This window comes from Hippoglossus hippoglossus, chromosome 5 (genome assembly GCF_009819705.1).
Source record: "Hippoglossus hippoglossus isolate fHipHip1 chromosome 5, fHipHip1.pri, whole genome shotgun sequence".
Lineage (NCBI taxonomy): Eukaryota > Metazoa > Chordata > Actinopteri > Pleuronectiformes > Pleuronectidae > Hippoglossus > Hippoglossus hippoglossus.
This window is the reverse complement of record NC_047155.1, coordinates 6,083,529-6,103,461: the sequence shown is the minus strand read 5'-3', so window position 1 is coordinate 6,103,461 and position 19,933 is coordinate 6,083,529. Positions and strand designations below refer to the sequence as shown.

Below are 19,933 nucleotides of genomic sequence, written 5' to 3'. Positions count from 1 at the left end.
AAGGAGTAAGTGCAGTAAATCGTCACACTCACATTGACAGATTCGTGGCCGGCATATTTGACTCGGACTCGCGGCTCCTGAACCACGTCCAGGTTGGTCCCAGTCACCGTCAGGGTGGTGTGTCCACTGGTGGGATGAAAAGAAAAGTTTAGAAGAATTACCGTGTCAAACACATCACACTCCATGTAGCCATGTGCTGGAATGCAAAGAGATTTAATTGAAGCGATGACCGCTGAGAGATCAACCTTGCCATCTCGCACACCCTACATTTTCCACAGAAGCTGCACTGATGTAGGCTCCAGGAGACATAGCATGGGGGGGGGGGGGTAGCTCGCTCTTTGTTATTGGGCAGCAGAGCCAGATCAAACGGCGAACCAGCTGGCTGCTATTTTATATTCATCCATGCCTGTGAGGCTGGCGTAGCATGAATACAGGTGCTGCTTGTTTACATACCCGCGCTAGATGTGATTAAAATAAACAACACTCTCTAATCTTTTGCATAACCTGTGCAGCAGTCTGAGCTCAGGAAACAGCAGCAGAGTGAAGTGAGGAGCGGGAAAGGAAGAGGAGAAAAATACAAGAGGAAATAAAAAAGAGTGAAATCAGTTTCATTAAAAAAAAAACGGAATAAAAAATGTCCGGCCTATGAGCCTGACAGAGTGCCAGTCCTTCTCCTCTCATACTTCAAAGACTGCCTAAGCTTGTAGGGCCACATAGTGGGACGGCACATTCGCGATGAAGGCTCTTGATTGCGGCTCCACAAAGCTGCTCCTGTCACCAGGCTGAGGGCCAGGGTGTCTCTCTGAAGTCTAATCTGCAGGGACGCGGTGCTGGCTACCCGAGCCCAAATTAAGTGCCATCATTAATTCAGTGGAGTCCAGGTAACGCACCGCTCAGCTGTGATGGAGACGTTTATGCGGCAACTTCGCTGTCACCGTGTGATACCGGCGGCATCACGCTGTTTCAAGAGAGTTTCAATTAAATGGAACATGATTTCTATTTGTGTACACGAGTCATCCTCTTGTGATCACAGTGCGAGGTTGTTAAATAATGATATCTAATCTAACTGACAACGCCTTAGTTCTCCGCAACGCTTTCCATGTGACCCCGACACGCGAGCTAATCCACAGATTGTCTGCTCTCTGATATATAAACTATGATGTTATACTTCATAGAAATATAGATTTGTAACTTTTGCATAATGCTTGTTTTAACCTGTATGATACGCTGGAATGTTTGGGATATGACGGCATTAAGACTATTCACATGACATGGTCTTATGAATATCAGAAAGACAATGTGAAGAGCAGTTCAAGCTCCCACTAATATTTAGTCACCGATCAACCTGGGGCCCATTATTCTGAATTTGCACCATTAAAACTATTGTTTACAACATGAGATCCTTTTCTCGCCTATTAACTATGTCCCATTCAAACTCAAAAAACCCAAATTAACACTATGCTTGACACCCATGTGTGAGTGTGAGAGACCTGCAGGAACTCACACATTTATCAGCACTTTGCACCTAACGATAATTTGTGATCTCCGTGTAAAGCGTACTCGCAGGTTTTATGAGAGAGGCCCTAAAGTTTTTATGTCTGTGGATTTTGTAAAGGGAACAAGATCCCAACAAAACCATTAAAGGTTCTGCAAAGTTAAAAAGCCCAAAGTCTGCTTCTGGGGAGTCGTGACATGACATCATGATTTCCCTACCATTGTATTGTATTTGTATATAAGCAGGACTTTAAGGCTCAGTGTTACCTGGTTATGCTCCACAGGGGTTCGATGCGCAGCACCGTCGGATCCTCTATGTACTCAAAGGCCAGACTTCCAGGAACTTTGGCCCGGTCCACTCTCAAACTGACCGGCACTGGCCCCGCCCCCGTCACCGAGGGCGCAGAGAAGCACACGATCTCCGACGCGGTCCTCCTGGTGGCAGAATCAAGAGAGGGGGATTTATTCCTGCCTTTGAATGCGACAGCCTACTTTCTCCCGCAGTGGTAAATCCCTGACTTAAGGCGGTTCAGAGCCATGCACATTACCCTGAGGAGAGAGGATTCATTACAGTCCCATCTCCTCCTTGTTACAGACACATTAGGAGAGGAACAGTGTAATTAGCAGAGGGCGCTCGAACTAATGGTCTCCTCGCCTCACCCGCCTGACTCCTACCACGTGAGGCATTTTGAACTTTAAAGAGATATCTATTAATACACAGTGAACAATACCTATCGCTGTGAGTTACAACATCCTCATCATTAAGTCTTTTCATTTAACAGATACTTAATTGTGCCTTAAATGTGCTTCTTTATATAGAACAATATCTGACTGTGTTTCATGGATATGAGAGGGAGCTAAATCTTTAATATGGCGTGAAGACAGTCTCACTCTAGTCTCTGTTGAGCCTTTAGGACTGTGAAGCTAAAAGAGCATCCGCTGGTTCTATTATCTTCAGTCTCACCTGTACAGCTCACAGGTCTGATTACCGAAGTACACATTAACCGAGCTGCCGGCTCCCAGGTTCTCCCCAACGATGGTGACTTTGGTGCCCCCAGATTCGGGTCCTCTGCCTGGGGTCAGCGCCAACATGGAGGGGACCTGTGGAGAACCAGAATTCAGTCAACTCAGGTCACACACAGAATACAATTAGTCTTAGTAATTTGCTGATTCTGAAAGGCTCCATTCTTCCTTGGCTTCGGCTTAATATAGCTCAAAAATGTGTTTAAAATGTGGAGCAAAGATCTTATAACTAATAAGTTAGAATTGAAGTAAACAAGAAAATTGTTAAAATAGAGGTTTGTCATTAGCCTTCATAATGAAGCTCCTGTAAAATCGATGTTGTACTCGAGGAACCTGCGGATCCTAACTTTTAACCGATATTAACTATTCAAGGTCTAAAAATGGAATTTTATCTCTATATTTAGCTTATTTATGATATATTTGACCAGAATTTTATATCACACATCATTGTTTCTGCCACGCTTTTTGTGTAGGCTAGATTTCAGTAGTTTACCTTGAAGAACACGACGCAGCGAGCACGAGCAGACCCCCTAGTCATGTAGCCCACTGTCTATGGAGCAGACTCAGCAGCAATGGTTAGATGTTATTTTAACGAGAAGTGGTTAGAGGATTGACAAAATCCAGTGTTTTCCATTGAGGCGAGATGCCAACTTTGTCTCAAAATGTTTTGGGAGAATAAGCTGTAAAACACTGGATTTGCACATAAGCTCTGAAAAGCACCAGCACTCTGCTGGCTCTGGAAGAAGCGCGATGTCCATAGAGTAATTTGCTGCTTATGCTGCTTGTTTAGCGGCTATGTAGGAAAAGCCTTCAGGGCCCACTTTCTACTTACAGTATACACTATCCTAGTTTGTCTATTTCTTTTTAGAATTCTTTAAAAAGGTCTTAAAAGTCATTATTTGAACTTAAAGATGTGCAGATCCCCTGGTTGCACTTGAGAAATGAAATCAAGCGTCGGATTCAGTCTTTCTCTACAGTTAATGTTTGCTGAGGTATTAATAAATCTATCTGGTTGTTAGCTTTCAGCTGCAATCGCGCCTCCAGCCGTACTCTATTCCGTTTGTTTCCAGCTAAATCTGTTTCAGTGTCAAACATTACCACAAAGGAGTAGAGCTGGGGGGACTGGGCCCGGAGCTCTGGTCTACATTCACCAACGCACAGCCTAACCGGACCTGGTGGGCTTCCTCTGGGAGCCACGGACATCTCACACACAATCCTGTCAAGACAAGACACGCAAATACATGAACACACAGCCATGCAACACATCATCATGCATACGAGTAATCACACCAGCCAGTGACACACACACACACACACACACACACACACACACACACACACCACACACACACACACACACACGCAGCAGAATCGCTGCACTGTATCACTTTTGTTATGAACTGCACTGGGGGGGATATGGCCTCTGCTGGCGAGTGTGATTGAGGCAGACTTTCATAGAAGTTGTGGGTCAATACAGAGGGCCATCTTTCTTCCTAATGGGAAACCTATAACAGCAATATAACTCAAATGATAAACTGCACCCCTCCCCATCTCCAGCAAGATTGCCACCCACCATTACCTCCGGTTGCCATGACAACACAGGGGTTTCTTCAATGAATCAGTATTGCCTGTCAGGTCAATAAGATAAAGTGTGCCATGAATAAGTCATTATAGCAACTGACCCCGTGTTGAAATTAATGGCTGTAACAGCTGTAATGCCATGTTTTAAAGCACCGCGTGCGCCAAATGAATGGCCCCCGCCGAACACACAGCCCCCGTGCGGGAATCTGTGCGTCCTCCGATACAATAAGAGCACCCAATGAATCGTCCCCACCCAATCTGTTCATTCATACATCACGAGACTTTTCCAATTTTCTGCTGGCATGTTCTTTTCTCTTTTTTTTTTTTACAAGGATATAAATAAAGTCCCCCGTGCCGCCTGAGCCCAATCGCATTACATGGCTGTGAGAGAAACACATGGTTAACCGATTGTCCCTGCAGTCAGCAACACGCAGCGCATTTCAATTACAGCTGTGCCGGCAGCCTCATGACGACAGTGACACAAAGACTGTCTCTTCCATTGGCGCTGCCTGCACCAGAGCAATGCAAAGCCCCCCCCACACACACACACAAGATACTATAACCTGCTGAGGCATCACTGGGCTCCGGCTCATTCACAGACTGAGCTTGAGTCTGTGATCAAAATTGTGAGAGAGAGATTGCACGTGTGTATTTCCTCGTGTGTGTGTGTATTTGCACGTTTGTACAGTGAGAGTCTTGTCTATGTACAGTATGAATCCATGTGTGTGTGTGTGTGAGCAGAGGAGGGGAGGAGTCTCTTACTGTTCTGCTGTGATGTATCCGTCCTCCCGCGGGGTGCACTGCACTCCTGCAACCTCCACGTTACCCTCCAGCTCGGAGAAGGACAGACCCAGGTTCAGGCCCTGGATGGTCACCAGTGTGCCCCCCTCCAGAGGCCCCGCCACTGGGCTCACCTACATTGGAAAGAAAAGCAAGACAATAATAAGAGGACGTCAAATGTATTGTACAGTGGTTCGTCAGTCCACAGGCTTTTAGGTGCTTACTTTAATTAGAATTACAAAGACTGTAATTGTCTTTTGCCTCACATTTGATTTTTAATTTTATGTAAATTTTTCAAAGAGAGATTATTTTTAGTCAGAAGAAATAATATCCACAGTTTCCCATGTTGGAGAATAATGTGCCGTAGAAAGAGTTTAACTCCAGAAAAATGTCATTCGTTACAGTTTTACTGGAGTCGCATGAATTTACAACCCGAGAGAAATGGTGACACACTATTTCTTTCTAAGTCCTGGTTTAAAAATACGACACCGAAGATTTAGAGTGCTCTCACAAAATATCAACTGCGTTTCGACCAGTTCAAATACTGAACCTTAAAGTGTACACTGGTTAAACCTAAAACCTTAAAATGTGCATCATGGAATGGGCTTGGTTTAGATTCTTGATTCCTTTAGCTTCTTTCAAGAATCCATCACAAGTTTTAGCACATCTTAGAAACACAGTTTGAAAATATCTCCTTCCAAATTAGTGTTTAAGTTCCATATCAGAAACAATCTCCATCCTTTCTAACACGCTTGAGAACACATCACATGACTATTCACACACACTGGTCATGTGTGTGCCAATGTTAACAGGATGCACTCTAGTCTGCAGTTTGTTGCTTAGTTGCAGGAGAGGACGCCAGACTTGATGGTTTTTAAACGGATCCGTGTGGACGAAACCTTCAAAGGCACATTGAGTTCATCTTGAAGAGAGTGGTGAGTTTATTGAAGAGTCCTTGAGATCCAGAGTTATTCAAAACTAAACTTGAATACTGCAGTGACTAACAAAGCCTTGGAGAAACCTATTCACTGTCCTTTCCAGTGTAAAGTTAACCATCCCAGCAGGAAACCTCTGGACCTGCAGAGCTGAACAAGAGCTCGGCCCGGACCACTCTCCCTCCACTCCTGAGCAGCACTTGATAGTTGATTCACTGCGCTGCAGCTCCTTCAGAAACACTAATAATGTGACAGCGACTTCAAAGGCTCGCGGCTCTTTGAAGCGGGAGAGCCCTGCATCTCTGCTCCTGACCCACTGTGCCTCCTCATTCAAGAGCACGGACAGGAGTTTGCGACATAAAAGATCCATCGCCACTCTAGACAGACCGAATTCGTTTAGTTACCAGGCACTTAACGCATTCAGCCGCTGCACAAAGAAATGTACGATGGTCTCAGGTAAACAGATAATTGGACAGGAAAGTGGAAAGTAGAATTAGTGTTTGTTTTGTATATAAGGTTTTTTCCGAGAGAGAGAGATGGAAAGTTGAAAAATCTGAATTGCTGCTGGAACTTAATGAGCAGCTGTTTCCAAATGTTAAAAAGATTCCTTGATCCACCCCCTGATCTGGATCCGCACCAAAATTGAATGGGTTCTTCTCTGACCTATACCAGCTTATAGAGGGAACTGATATATGCGAGTGGGTGCTCGATTGAATTTAATTGGGACTGTTTGGCCTTGGCAGAAGTCTTAAATTCTACATCTACACAAAACTAAAATCTTAACTAACCAGTTGAATAAAGAAACACATCTCCTGTATAATTTAAACGTACTATATGTGTGTCCTTGGGGGTGCAAGTGACTGACTGGTGGACTGACTGGTGGACTGGGCGACTGTCCAAACAAACAACAAACCTCAGTAATGCGTGGGTTGGTGCACCTGACGTTCCTGGCAGAGAGGTCCAGCCAGCGGCTTGCATAGGGGGAGATGGGAGGACAATGCTGCTTCATGGTGCATCTGCCCTCACCGCTGCACCAGCCGCACTGGAACTTCCTCTCCGCCCGCAGACACATGCCACAGCTGTCCCGCTGGGCACTGCACTTGTAGAGATGCACTGTGGCGTAACGCAGAGGACATCTGGTCAGTCGTTATGATTTAAAGTCATTTCACGTGACAATAGGAATGGTTTTGATGTTGTCGAAAGATGAATCGCTCCTATTAAAAGACTATAAAAGTAAATTAAGCTCACAAAATACTAACACATGAACTAATTGGATCTAAAACAATCAGAATGCATATTTTGCAGTATTTGGATTCATCTCCAATAACTGACTTCAACCACAGAGTGTTGCCTTGTGAATTCAATAAATGCATAATTCCGCTTCCAACCAGATTCCAAAGTAATCCAATAAACCTGTCTTTGAAGTCCGTCTCTTACCCCCTCTCTCATGTTAGCCGCCTTTATTTATGCCCATATAAAATAACGAAATTATGACAGGGCCTGTTAAAATTTATGGCCACCGCTGTGTAAATCCTTGACTAAAACCCGTAATGACGACTGTCAAACCCGCCCGCGGACGAAGACGTGACCAGGAGCTACACTGAGCAAATATGATGATTCCATCTTCACCCCTCCAGGAGCACAAGTGATTGGGTGCTTTTTGATAGCACACCTCGCTTTTGTGAACTTTCTCTCGAGGCCATTTGGGAGCCTTGAAGTGTTCTCTGTGGCCCACCTTTCCCCCGAGGATTGAGTGCTTTACACTCCTCTGGTCTGGCAGTGATGGATTGCAGAGTTACCTTTAATCTTCTCGGGATTGTCGATGATGAAATTGCCGTTCCATACGATGGAGAGGTCCACTGCCAGGTCACTGATCTTCACACCCTCGTACATGTACTGAAAAGCAGATACGCAGAGTGAGGGAGTGTGCACAGGAAGAGAGAAAGTCAGAGATACAAGAGATAAAGAGAAAGAAAAAAAGATAGAGAAAGACAGAAGGGAGGGGGGGGGGGTGAGAGGATGAAAGTGCAGCCGGGAGACGAAGCTTTTAACCATCTGTCATTTCTGCCATGGTTGTCTGCTCCTCTCCTCTCTGACATGTGGGGACACAAACCCTGACTGTGGTGGCCAATCATCCACATCTGAAGAAAATGGCCTTTTTGCCCATTGTCACGGAGGAACAAGGTATACGTGCTGCATTTGAATTCCTCCTGTCGTTTGCACTGTGCAACAAACCTCACTGAGAAATCTCCTGAATTCATCCCAAACCTGTGACCTTATGTGAACACCTAGATGTCTGTCCATCCATCCATTAAGTAAATCGGTTGTCGCAGGTGGAGCTGGAGCCAAGGGTGCACCCTGGACAGGTGGGTAATGTATTGCAGGGACAACAAGCTGAGACAGACATCCATTCTCCTACGGTTAGTCTTCAGTCAACCTAATCTCAATCTGCACGTCTCTGGACTGTGAGAGGAAGCAGGAGAACCCAGAGAAAACCAGACACATGCAAACTCCACAAGTGGGAACCTCCTAGCTGTGAGTTGATGGTGCTAACCACTGCACCACCGTGCCCAACTTACCAGACAAGGTCACACTGAGGTCACGCTCTCCAACCATTTAGCCTCTTTCCTTTTCTTACTCTTTCTTTCTCTCCTGTGCACTTTTCCTCATCACTTTCCCCTTCCTCTATACTTTCTCCACAGTATGCTCAACACCTTAGGCGGTTTTCACTCATGTACCCTATGTACCCTGCCTACACAGCATCCAAGATGTCTGCCTCATTTGACAGCTGTAAGACTCCCACTGGGACTGTTTGAGGTCATACCGAGCTGTTCTGGCACTGCACGCTGGTGCTGTTGAAGCGCAGCGCCGTGACACGGTGGCTGACACCCTGCAAGTGCACGACGCACTCGTAGCCCCGCTGGCCCGACTGCGGCTGGGGAAGGTTTCGGGCTTTCAGGGTGATGGGTCTGACTTCACCAGCCGGGATGAGGATTTCCCCAGAGTGAAGGAGCTGAGGGCAGTCCTGCAAAAACAACACACAAAATTAATAATTGTTTCCGTTCACAGTAAAGGTCATTAAACTTTGCATGTTAGCCAGGCTTACCTGTGCTTAATATTTCTGCTCTATCATACCTACTGTAAATAGCACTTACGCAACTCTGGATATCTATAGCCTCGATATAACTGTCTATTTATATACTGTATATCTCCACGTCTACACTGGTGTCTGCCTGTGGTATCTAATCTGCGTTATGAAAAAACATGAAGGACTCATGTAGCACAGGGATTAATGGGGCAAATAAATTGTTAATCCCAATGTAATTTGCATTCATCTGCTACATGTTACTTTCCACTACAGTAAACTGCATGTAAGGCTGTGGTCGGTTGTGGAAATACACTGTATTTTCATGTATTAGATTCTCAAGGGGCGATACATTTTGAAACAGTTTGTCAAAGTATTTATATCATCTTTGGTTATTGATAGTATTTTGTTATTGATAAATATAATTAAATGCTTTAAATGGCGCAGTCAGTAATATGTAGCCAGCGTTGCTTAATGGGGATGACACTGACTTGGTTACAGACTGAAATATCATCTCAATAATATGATGGGTTGCTATTACATCTGGTACATGTATCCATGGTTACCAAAGAACAAGTTCTAATGAAATCATTGAGCTTATTTTCTCATGTGAGGTCAAATTTTCCCAGTAAAACATCTCAAAATCTAGTGACATTAAATTAGACATTAGACAGACAATTTTATTCCAGCAGACGGATCCTAATGACTTTGATATCCGGACTCTTTTGTACCTTTTTTGGGCTTTGAGTAAAACTCTTAGCAGCTTTTGAATAGATTACCTTGTTATTTAGGACAGACATGTGTGTCCCATGCAGGACAACATGTATCACTTGATGGTGACTTGGTGACTTGACCCATGATATTTTTATCTAGCGCCACCATTGGGTCAAATTTTCCATTCATCTAATACTTTGTTTTATGATTGAATCAGCCTCAGCAGTGTTGTCAGTGTTTAGGATTAATCAACCTCGGAGCCCATCGGCTACTGTCTGATGATGAATTAGCATCTGGGGGAAGAAGCTTGTATTTTGCTGCTTCAGTATAAACAGCGACAACCAAAGCCTGCAACAAACATGATTGGTCAAACTAGAAATGGTAACCAGAGGCTTCCGGATTCCGCCTACAGATTCTGCAAATTCACATGCAGAATATAAGATTAAGTGCTAATTAGCAGGTTAGCATACACATTCAACTCAGATAGCGAAAGTGTTAAGCATTATGTCTATATAGCATCAGCTTGTAAGCATTGTTATGGCGTACATATTAGCATGCTGGTATTAGCATTTAAATGAAGATACCAGTACTCTGGTGGATTTCTTTGTAGTGGCTCTATAGTGTGTTTTTAAAATTTGAATTGTAGATTGTGTCCTCAAGGTAAAAGTGTCACATTGGAAAAGATAGACTGTGCTCTTGAAAGCAACAATTTAATTAGCTAATGAAACAGTGACTCTGCAGTGTCTCTGTGTTAATGCACCTCCGAGGCGTTGACTCTTCCCTCCTGGAACGAACAGCTGCTCGGGTCGTGGGTGCACAGGTTGCGGTATTTACACCAGTGGCAGCGGAAAGTGCTGTTTACACAGGACAGACACCTGCAGGATGAAATGAACGCATTAGTAAACACCGCACACCGAGCATGCAACATTTGTATTCCTCTCTTTGTATGACAAGTTCCTTTTTGAAGTGATTTGTTAAAAACGAATCCTTCCTCCCTTTCTGCCCTTAATCGACTGTACATCTTCTTCTCCTGTGTGAAGAGGATTGAAAAGAGAAGGACTAAAGCTTTCTGCTGAATTTATCTTGTCGGTATGTTTCGTGCGTAAGATCCGATGCCCTCAGTTTCTGAGCAGAAACCATGGATGGCTGTCTTTGTTGTGCATGACAATTAATGACCTTGACGATGAGGTATTGACAGGTTTTACGGTCTCTTGAAGCCCTTTTAAACACTTGTAACAGTGTTGTACTATATCAAAGCATTTGGAAGCTTATATCTATCACGGACATATCGTCCTTGTCAGATGCACAGCAGTTTTTTATAGTCTCTACAGTTTTCAAGGTGCAGTCACCCATGGAATTCTGGATTATGACAAACTTTGGAATGAAAGTGCCAAACGCAGATTTGATGGGTCGAATCGTGCAGCATCTCTGGCTCTGATTCTGTCGAGTCGACTGCAGCCAGCGGTCAGGTGTGGATTAAAGTTGAGCTGAAACAACCCGGTGGGACTGGATTTAATCACAGTTTAGTCGACAAAACATGGAGGTGGTGCTGATTCAGCTCAGGGAGAAGAAGTGAGGGGTCGGTAGATGAGAGAATGGAGAATAGAGCGATCCGCAGCTGTTGATGCAACAAACAGAGCAATTGGAGAGCTGAAAATTGATCATGTGCTATTTCCCGGTGGGGGCAATATGGACTCTGCTGTGTATAATAGAGATGTACCACTGCACAGGAAGAAAACAGATCCATGCACTATCCCAGTCTTTTCTCCTGAACATGCTCCTGCAATAAGATGAAACCTTGAGAGATCTGAAAAAAACACTACTTCGATTATTGCAGCTCATCGCAAGCTACAAGTGCAAATAAATTTGTGCAGCACCATTTTATTTTGATATCAATTAGCTGCCCAGGGCCGTATGGATGTAGAAATGCCTGCTTGTGTGTATTTGTGTGTGAGAGAAAGACATTTGGGGTTGGCTATAAATAGAAGTAAGTGGCAGGGTGCTGCAAACTCTGGATAATTAATTACAGGGGGTTATGTGATGCTGAGGTGACGGAGGTGGAGGAAGAGGTGCTGGGCGAGGAGTGAGCTTGGTCTGAAGTATTAATCACACGGGTTCATGTGGTCACCTCACAGCTAATGGAGGACATATTGTTGTGGAGCGGCTCTGATGAGGCTCCAACTGTTTTTCTCTAATGGCTTAATACGGTTGTATTGGCTCATTCATGTTGCAGTCAAAGGGTAATTTGAATAGACGTCATGTGTGTCCACTGTTGGCTAATTTCCTGGGTTTGGCCTTGAGTACGACCATCAGTCAAATTGTCCCTCCCAGAGTGAACTTATTGTCAATGCCCTCAATCAAGCTGCACATGGCCCAGTTGAAGTCAGCAAGTGTAACCTCAAATCCCAATAACACCTCGAGAAGAAAAGAAACATTCCTACTTTCAACTGTTAACCCGTCGACCACTCACAAGCTGTTTTCAGACATGAACTCAGGAAAATTGGATCTGGACATTTTCCAGCGTTTGCCTTTCACATATGAAGAATGCAACAAGAGATTGTCTGCGTCAGACGTGTTCACAACATCAGGTAAATATCCAGAAAATTCAGGCAAGGGGCGACGCTGAGGAGGCAGGACCCAACGTATAAGTTCCAGATTGACACAGGCATCTACTCTCATCGTTAAAAGCTTTCGAATCTCGTTTGTCCAAGTTTCTTCGTCCTCGACACGTCTGGCACCTCTTTTTCATCCTGAGTAATGTCAGAGAAATGCCAACAACACGCCCACATGCTCACTTTGAACTCCGGACATTTTACTGCTGCATTCTGACATGAATATTCTCTTGAATATTTTCTGGAAAGTTAAAGAAAAGGTCCTGAGCAACTGACTCTGACATTTGCGTTCTCACATACAGCCCCTTTCTAGAAAACACCTGGACTTCAGTGCATGTCTCAAAGCAGCTGGATAAAAAGTAGATAATTCATGACAAATGTTATATATTCATATAATATTGTATAATATTCAACACTGTGGGATTTGACTTGTTTGCTGAGATTTATTTCATCCTCTTGCACAGCCGTGAAAACTCACAAAGTTGCTGATGTGCAAGACTTTCTTTAAAGCTGACAAATGCTGCTAATTGGCATTCGTCCTAATAAGATCCACCTTTGTAGCAGCGTTGGTTATTGTTATTCAGATAGACACATTCTTACCCTAGTCTACTGTTGCGGTAAGTACAGTTGACACTAGCATAATGGATCAAAGTCTAAAGCAGCTTCCCTGCTCAGTTACCAAAGCTTATTTTTGGCAGGGTAGAACATACGAGCATTTAAATGAATTCCTTTTTCATTTACATTATCTTATTTGCCCTCCAGGCTCCACAGCAAGGCTAAAAATATAAAGAGTCTAAAGTCTGACAACAAACCCAACTCTGGCAGGGCCCCATGGGGCTCAGTAAAGTGTGTGAGTCTACTGGTTATCTGTATCGGGGTCCTAGGGGACTGGCTGTATACAGTGAAGCATGCCCAGCTACACTAGTTTTGTTCTAATGGAGAGCCTCCAGGTGTAAATATGGACATAAAACGTATCATGCTATTAATAAAAAGTAATGGTCATTGGGGCTATTTTTCTCTTTTAGAATAATTGACAAAAAAAAACCTGTAGCGCTCAGATTAGCAGAGATTAAAACTGTGAGCAGTGAGATCACAAGCTGCCAGTTTAAGCAAACTGGAAACAAACAGACCATGGCGAGTGCATCATGTTGATTCAAATGAAACCTGACAGATAAATTGAACTCAGAGGTTATCTAACAGCCCCATCTTAAGTGGGCTTGTGAGCATCAGTGCATCATTGCCCTAAATTAAGTTGTGCTCCACCATCTATTCAGCAAATCAGAGGTGGGGGTTGGGAGTAAGGGTGGTGGGGGTGGGGGATGGAGCAGGGGCAGTGGCAGCTGGGACTTACGTTTGATGAGTGCTGCAGTTGTAGAACTTCACCTCCGTGCTGGCGACCATTTGACCCGTCTCCTTTGAGTTTAGACGAAGTTCTACGCCTGCCCAGTCTGAAAGAGAGAGAGAGAGAGGGGCGGGGGGAGAGTGAGTGAACAGAGGAAACGAGGGAATGAAAAAATATGCGAGGGGGATAACAGGATGAAAATAAAAAGGTGAGTGAGAGAGAGGCAAAAAAAAGAGTAGAAGCGGGTGAGCGAAAACAATGAGCGAAAAGAGGAGGTCAAAATGAGAAAAATGTTAATGCTTTTATCTCGCTCCTGTAAAGAGCCACCTGGTGTTTGCGTCGCTGCAAGGGCACATTGCTGTTGTCTTGAGAAAAACCTTCAGTCAGAAAACTTCAATTGAAGGATTACTGTATTTGCTCAGAGGAAAATTCTACAGCTACTTATCAAACTCTTGGGATAAACTAAAAAAACCGCAGGGTGGTCAATGGGAAGAGAGAAAGCTGCTTTTTGTTTGTGTTTCTGGAGTGTTGACATTTTAAGCTTCTCAGCTGTCGTTGGTGACTTTTTAAGTTTTGTTTTGAAACCTGATGTCTGAACTCACCTTGTCCCTCTGGTATCTGAGGGACCTCCTTCCCGGCCGGGGACAGACACATGACCCTGTTCCCCTTGACGTGGCCCTCCACTTGGGCTTGCTCGCCAAAGGAACAGGTGACTCCGGCTGAAAGGTCTGGAACGTTATTCACCTCCAGCAGAAGCTAAAAGTAAGAAGGAGAAGATTTCATGGGTCAAACATGAGACTGGTCTGGTGCATTGGTACCATAGACGGTTAATAAAGATGGACGACACGTTTCCACTTTGTCCCAATTTAGAAAAATGAAGCCAAGACATCCTGGATAACCTATGGGTGATGCAATCTTGCACTGGTGACGTAAATTGGAGACAGTGAGATTGTGGTGTGGAGCCACAGTGTCTAGGTCCTGGAATAACAGGCCTTCAATCGAGCCTAACCTTATAGCATCAAATAACTAATGAAAAATAATGGGCCCTTTATATTTAAATACTTTATATTTACATGGTGAGTGGCTCCTCTCTAAGGAGGCTGCCATGTTTTTTACAGTAGCCCCGACTGGAAAACCCCTTTTGAGTTTTTATGACAACTGAAGGTTACTATAGGTTCTTCTCCATGTTTGGAAGAGGAGGATGAGTGGAGGGGTATTCAGCTGCAACATGCAACTTCACCACTGGATGTCTCTAAATTCTACACACTGAACCTTTAATCTACACAAAATCTGAAGTATAAAAACCACAAATAATCCAAGAAGCGAATCTCCTGTCCAAGAAAAGTAATTTTACATTTGAGCTGTCTGAACAATAACTACAATATGTGGTTTTCACACTTCAGTTTTTTATGGACACCTGTGGTGTGGGTCATCGGGAGCTGCTGCGTTTGGAGACAGCCATGCTAGCAAGCTGTTTCCCTCCACTTCCAGTCTTTCTGCTCAGATAATCATCTCCCGGCTCCAGCTTGGTATTTAACATTTAAAATTAAGTGTTTTTCTCAAAATGTCAAACTGTTCTCTCGTGATAATGTTCCTTGGCTCCTACTGTACCTCACTCCTCTCTTCACCTGGCAACTGTAGAAACACAGTGGAATTAAGCTTTCAGGGAATTTAATCAACCTGTTAGTCAACAGATAAGAGATGAAGACAGAGTTGCTCATTGCTACAAAAACAACTCCAGCATTGTCTCACAATACACATGTTTACACCAAAATAAACCGATGCTGATGCCATTTTCCCTTCAGCTCTCACAGCTTTCTCTCGCAGACTTCTACTCCCTGTACATGAGGCCGTACAAGGCTACTCACAGTGATCACTCATAAACAACACGAGTGGACTGACAGCAGCTGTGACTGGTGAAATGACGCAGGGACTCACAGGGACACTATGTGCTGACACAGCAATGCTGTCCGGATGAGCGATAACTTTCACACAGCGGTCAATGTCAGTGGCGAAGCGGAAGGTCTCCTCTGCCCTCTGACACCGATCCTTCCTCGAGCACCTGTGAGGCAACGGAGACACAGAATCAAAATGTGAAAAAAAAAGGGCATCAATCTTAGTTATGAAGCAGGGACAGATTTTTTTGTCAGGGCGAGATGCATTGCTCTTTCTTTTTTTTTTTGCACAGAAGTTCATGACCTCAACTTTAAAACTGACAGTGTCTTGATTCCGTCAGGACTAAGTAGCCGATGGCATTACCAGTGCTTCTCTCAGACATGCACTGAAGTCCGGACATTTTCCAGAGCGCTTCTATCTGAGAACACAAAAGTAAGTAGCTCTGCACCCCCGCCCCGAGTAAAAGGTCAGAGTGCGCTCATGTGAGCGAGTGGGCGTATTGATGATGTTCCTGACATGCAACAGATATATAACCGGAGGATGAAATTAGGCTCCATACACGAAGAAGACGCCGACAAAGATGTCTGAGTTTTTATTGATAAGGGCCAACCAGGGTATTGATTTGCTATAAAGAAAAACACTTGATTTCCAAAGCTGAATTTATATGTCCTGCCTCTTGCATTCCCTCCTGTGGGCGCCACCCATCGCCTGAATGATTCGGACATTTTCCTGTTGTTATGAATGCGTCTGACCAGCACAATCTCCTGCTGCGTTCTTCCTACGTTTAAAGCAAAACCAGAAAAATGTCCGAACCCAATTCTCTGGACATTTTCCACGGTTCATGTCTAAAAAACAGCTCATGAGTCCAAGCTGTCCTGCTAAACCAGGATGTGAAGCATGTACACATTATATCTGTGATCTGTCATGTTCCCTTGAATCATCTGGTTCTGGATCTGTCAGGTTTCTTGGTTCTTGGCTTTATAATTTTTTTACATTTTTAACAGAAGAATAAGTTTCCACTCCCAGACCCCAACGGGCAATTAAAAGACAGAAGTGAACGGGGTTGGCAGCAAAGTTTGACCTTTATGATCTTGGGAGAAGAGTGCAAAGTAAAAGTACATTTAAAGTTATAGCAAATGTGCAATGATCAATTTGTCCAGTTTTAGAATTGACAGGCTGTTGTGGATGTTGTTTTTTAATGTAGTTGTATTGATACTGATTTCTTTGAAAATGGCAGCGTCGGAGTTCTCAGCATGCAGGATACTAACACGCGGGCTGTACTGTACTTAAACGCTGCTTCAAAAAGAAAGATCTCAGCTGCAGAGACACATCGTAACTGGCAACACACAATATTCTGGCTGTTCACCATCATCTCGTTCTGTTAAATGTGTAATGCAGAGAGGAGAGGCTGCGCTTAATACACTCTCAGATGCTGCTGAGGGGGTGGCACCTCCTGGGAGAGCTCAAAGAGCACTGAGGCCTCTGCTGTAATTACAATGCAATATAAAGGCGGAATGGAAACGCGGTGACAGCTGTTGCTGGCTCGGCTCCTTGAGGCGGACCAGAGCCACGGGAGTACAGACAGTCACCTTCTGACCGCTCATCAGCTGAAGTGCCTCGGAAAAAAAACTTGTCTTTCATCCCCGGCTCTCTTTCATTGCCTTTTATTTGGCGTCTTTTATTCACCCTGTTTTGTCTGATGGAGCCATTTGTTCCCTTTTCCTTTCGGCTTTTTTACATGTTCAGCTACGCCCCCCCGCACACACACACTCTGTCAGATAGGTGGCTTGGTGCAGCGTGCGAGGGGAGGGGGAAGTGAGGTGCTCAAAGCGATGTCCCTGACACTCAGTGAGATTATTCAGAGGCAAGAAAAAAACAGACTTCAATCTGGATTTAATAGACAGAGAAATAAAGTAGCCTCATTCCGCAGTGTGAGGGATCATGATTCACTTTGGGTAACTCCCGGGAACAACAGCCTATCTGCTCACTGATAAGTGTAAGGCGTTAATTTAAATAAACAGCGTAATGGGACTTGCAGACAAAGTCAGCACTCAGGAAAAAAGGGGGGGAAAACTTTTTAATGAAGTAATTTAGATTAAAACTAAACATTATATATTTTTTTTCTTCTCACTACAATAGCAGTTTGATAACACACTGAGAGCCCCAATTTAAATAATGCTGATCGTCATCAAGATACCGCCCGCTCGCTGAAATGCAGACGTCATATGATGAAACGGGGGAAAATCCCCGACTGAGGTCAGCTTCAAACACAGCGGCTGGTTCAGAAACACAGGGTTTGTAATCTCCCGAATCCCCTTTGGTCCATATCAAGGTATTATGCAAGCTAACCCTGGGGTCGGATAATTAAGATGGAAGAGATAAGCTCGCTCCGTCAGGTCCAAAATGTTCCCTGGGTATGTCGAGGTCCAGTTTGGACACCTGCTGTGTCTGCCAGGCTAATCCCTCCCTCCTCCATCGTTCTCTTGCCTGAGACAATCAAATCGGGGGGGCCTGCAGTCTGTGCTGTCCTAAGTAGTGCTATTTAAGAGGGATCACACTGTCCAACAACTACTTCCCTTTTTTTTTTATGTTTGTCCCACCAGCTGTTGATAAGGGTGAACTCCAGGGAGTCTGCTGTACTTAACCACACAAATCATACGACCATGTGCTCAGCTCTATTTATGGCTTTATTTTATGAACTGTTTAGCAAACAGCAATGTTGTGGTTTTAATCCCCCGGGGGTGACATGTGTATGTGGGGAGATAACGGCAGCAGACTCACATGTTGTACAGGACACACCAGCCACAGTGGGGATCTCCAGAGCTCAGGCACTCGGCGCATGTGCTGTACTGCTCACAGGCCTCCACAGGGACCTGAGCCACCTACAGCAGAGGAAAGACAGGGAGGTTAAAGAAAGACATGAATCATCACAGACATTAAGTGCAAAGTTGGCATCTGTACGCAGATGGATATGATGGTTGTAGCTGTCTTTAGTTATTTGACAAAGTGAAGCCAGATTCTGTCATTTTGATCCATATCATAGATCTTTATTTTCAAAACATCTTGTCGGCTTTTCACTCCATCGTCCAATGTGGAGTCCAGAAACACAGTGAAGATAGAAATGCTCAGAGTTTAACCAGAGACCAACAGATGTATGAGTGTCTCAAACCAGCAGCCCAACAAGATGATCGATACAGTTTTAAAGGAATATGATAACATTTGGCATTTCACTAATTTGCTCGGCACATAATGAGAAAACTAAATTAATGTTATAATCTAATTATCACAAGCTCCACACACATGGTAACCTCCGCCTAGGAGCTTATATTTCCCCACAATGGTTGATTGATTGGTTGATTATGAGCTGGATTACTCAAAAACTGCTGAACTAATCTTCATGAAACTTGGTGGAAGGATGGAACATGAGCCAAGAAAGAACCCATCAATAATTGGGGGTACATTTTTTTCATACATATGTTATTCAGAAGTCGACACAGAGTCTTATTCTAAAGTCAAAATCATTGAAGGCAAAGCTACCTTAGAAATTATGGAGTCTATGTACAGTTCATCCAAAACAAACACCTACGATCCAAAGAGAACTGAATTTGCACTTCCACGCTGGAGGACCTCCTCACTAATTGTATGTAAAACTCTTTTGATTAAAGTTTCCAACTCTTTGTGTGACTAAAGTTAAAAATGACTGCCATGGAGTGGAAATAAGGTCACCGAAGGCGTGCAAACCAAAACATTCTGATGAAATAATAAGCACTTCTGATGAGGAGAGACCAAAGCCAGTTTCATCATGTTGTCTATTTTGCAATATATGGAAGCCTCATCGCAGTGCACACTGTAAAATATCCCTGAGGAAAACAACCCCATTTTTTTCTACTTCTCGCCGCTGACACAAATTTGCAACATGCAGTATTGTAGTTGTGCCCACATTAGGATTTATCTGATTTTTTTCTCCCCGCAGATGGTAGAAAGCTCATGAAATGACACCACAGCTATTTGAAAAGCATTTTCAGCAGCAGTGTGTTTATTTAACTTTTCTTTCTAGCGTTTGATAAAGGACCTGGCAGCGCTAAAGCATTTGTGGACTCGTGCAATGGTAATTACTCTGTGAGGACACAGTGTAGGTTTGTGTTGCTATTTTCCCCCACACACTGGAACTCATGCCAGCAGAGAGACACAGACAAACTGACAGACAACCACACACTCTACTACCGCTGCCACATCCGTGTGTGCACGTCTGGCAAAGCATAAGCTCTCCATTAGCTGTCGCACAGCCAGCACCACCCCTGCATACAAAACCAGGTTGCAGCCGCAGCCTGAGCCTGAGCCCGGCTATTTTATACTTTGTTATTATTCTCGGTTTGGACGTATGATGCAAGCAATTTCCTGATGTAAGCAATCACAAATGAAGAGTGGATTATGGATTAGAGTGTCTCCGGTGCTCTTGATAGCATAAGTG

At 44.1% G+C, this 19,933-nt stretch overlaps 1 protein-coding gene across 1 annotated transcript in view; it reads right to left on the bottom strand.

Moving 5' to 3' along the window:
• Positions 1–19,933, bottom strand: part of LOC117761586 (plexin-A2-like) — a 73,124-nt gene that overhangs the window by 19,441 nt on the left and 33,750 nt on the right. The window contains 13 exon segments of the mRNA XM_034585609.1: positions 33–126; positions 1,762–1,929; positions 2,459–2,595; positions 3,616–3,733; positions 4,861–5,012; positions 6,727–6,926; positions 7,613–7,709; positions 8,638–8,838; positions 10,373–10,487; positions 13,576–13,672; positions 14,169–14,322; positions 15,505–15,628; positions 18,244–18,344. Of these exon segments, the coding sequence (XP_034441500.1) occupies positions 33–126; positions 1,762–1,929; positions 2,459–2,595; positions 3,616–3,733; positions 4,861–5,012; positions 6,727–6,926; positions 7,613–7,709; positions 8,638–8,838; positions 10,373–10,487; positions 13,576–13,672; positions 14,169–14,322; positions 15,505–15,628; positions 18,244–18,344 (1,758 nt within the window).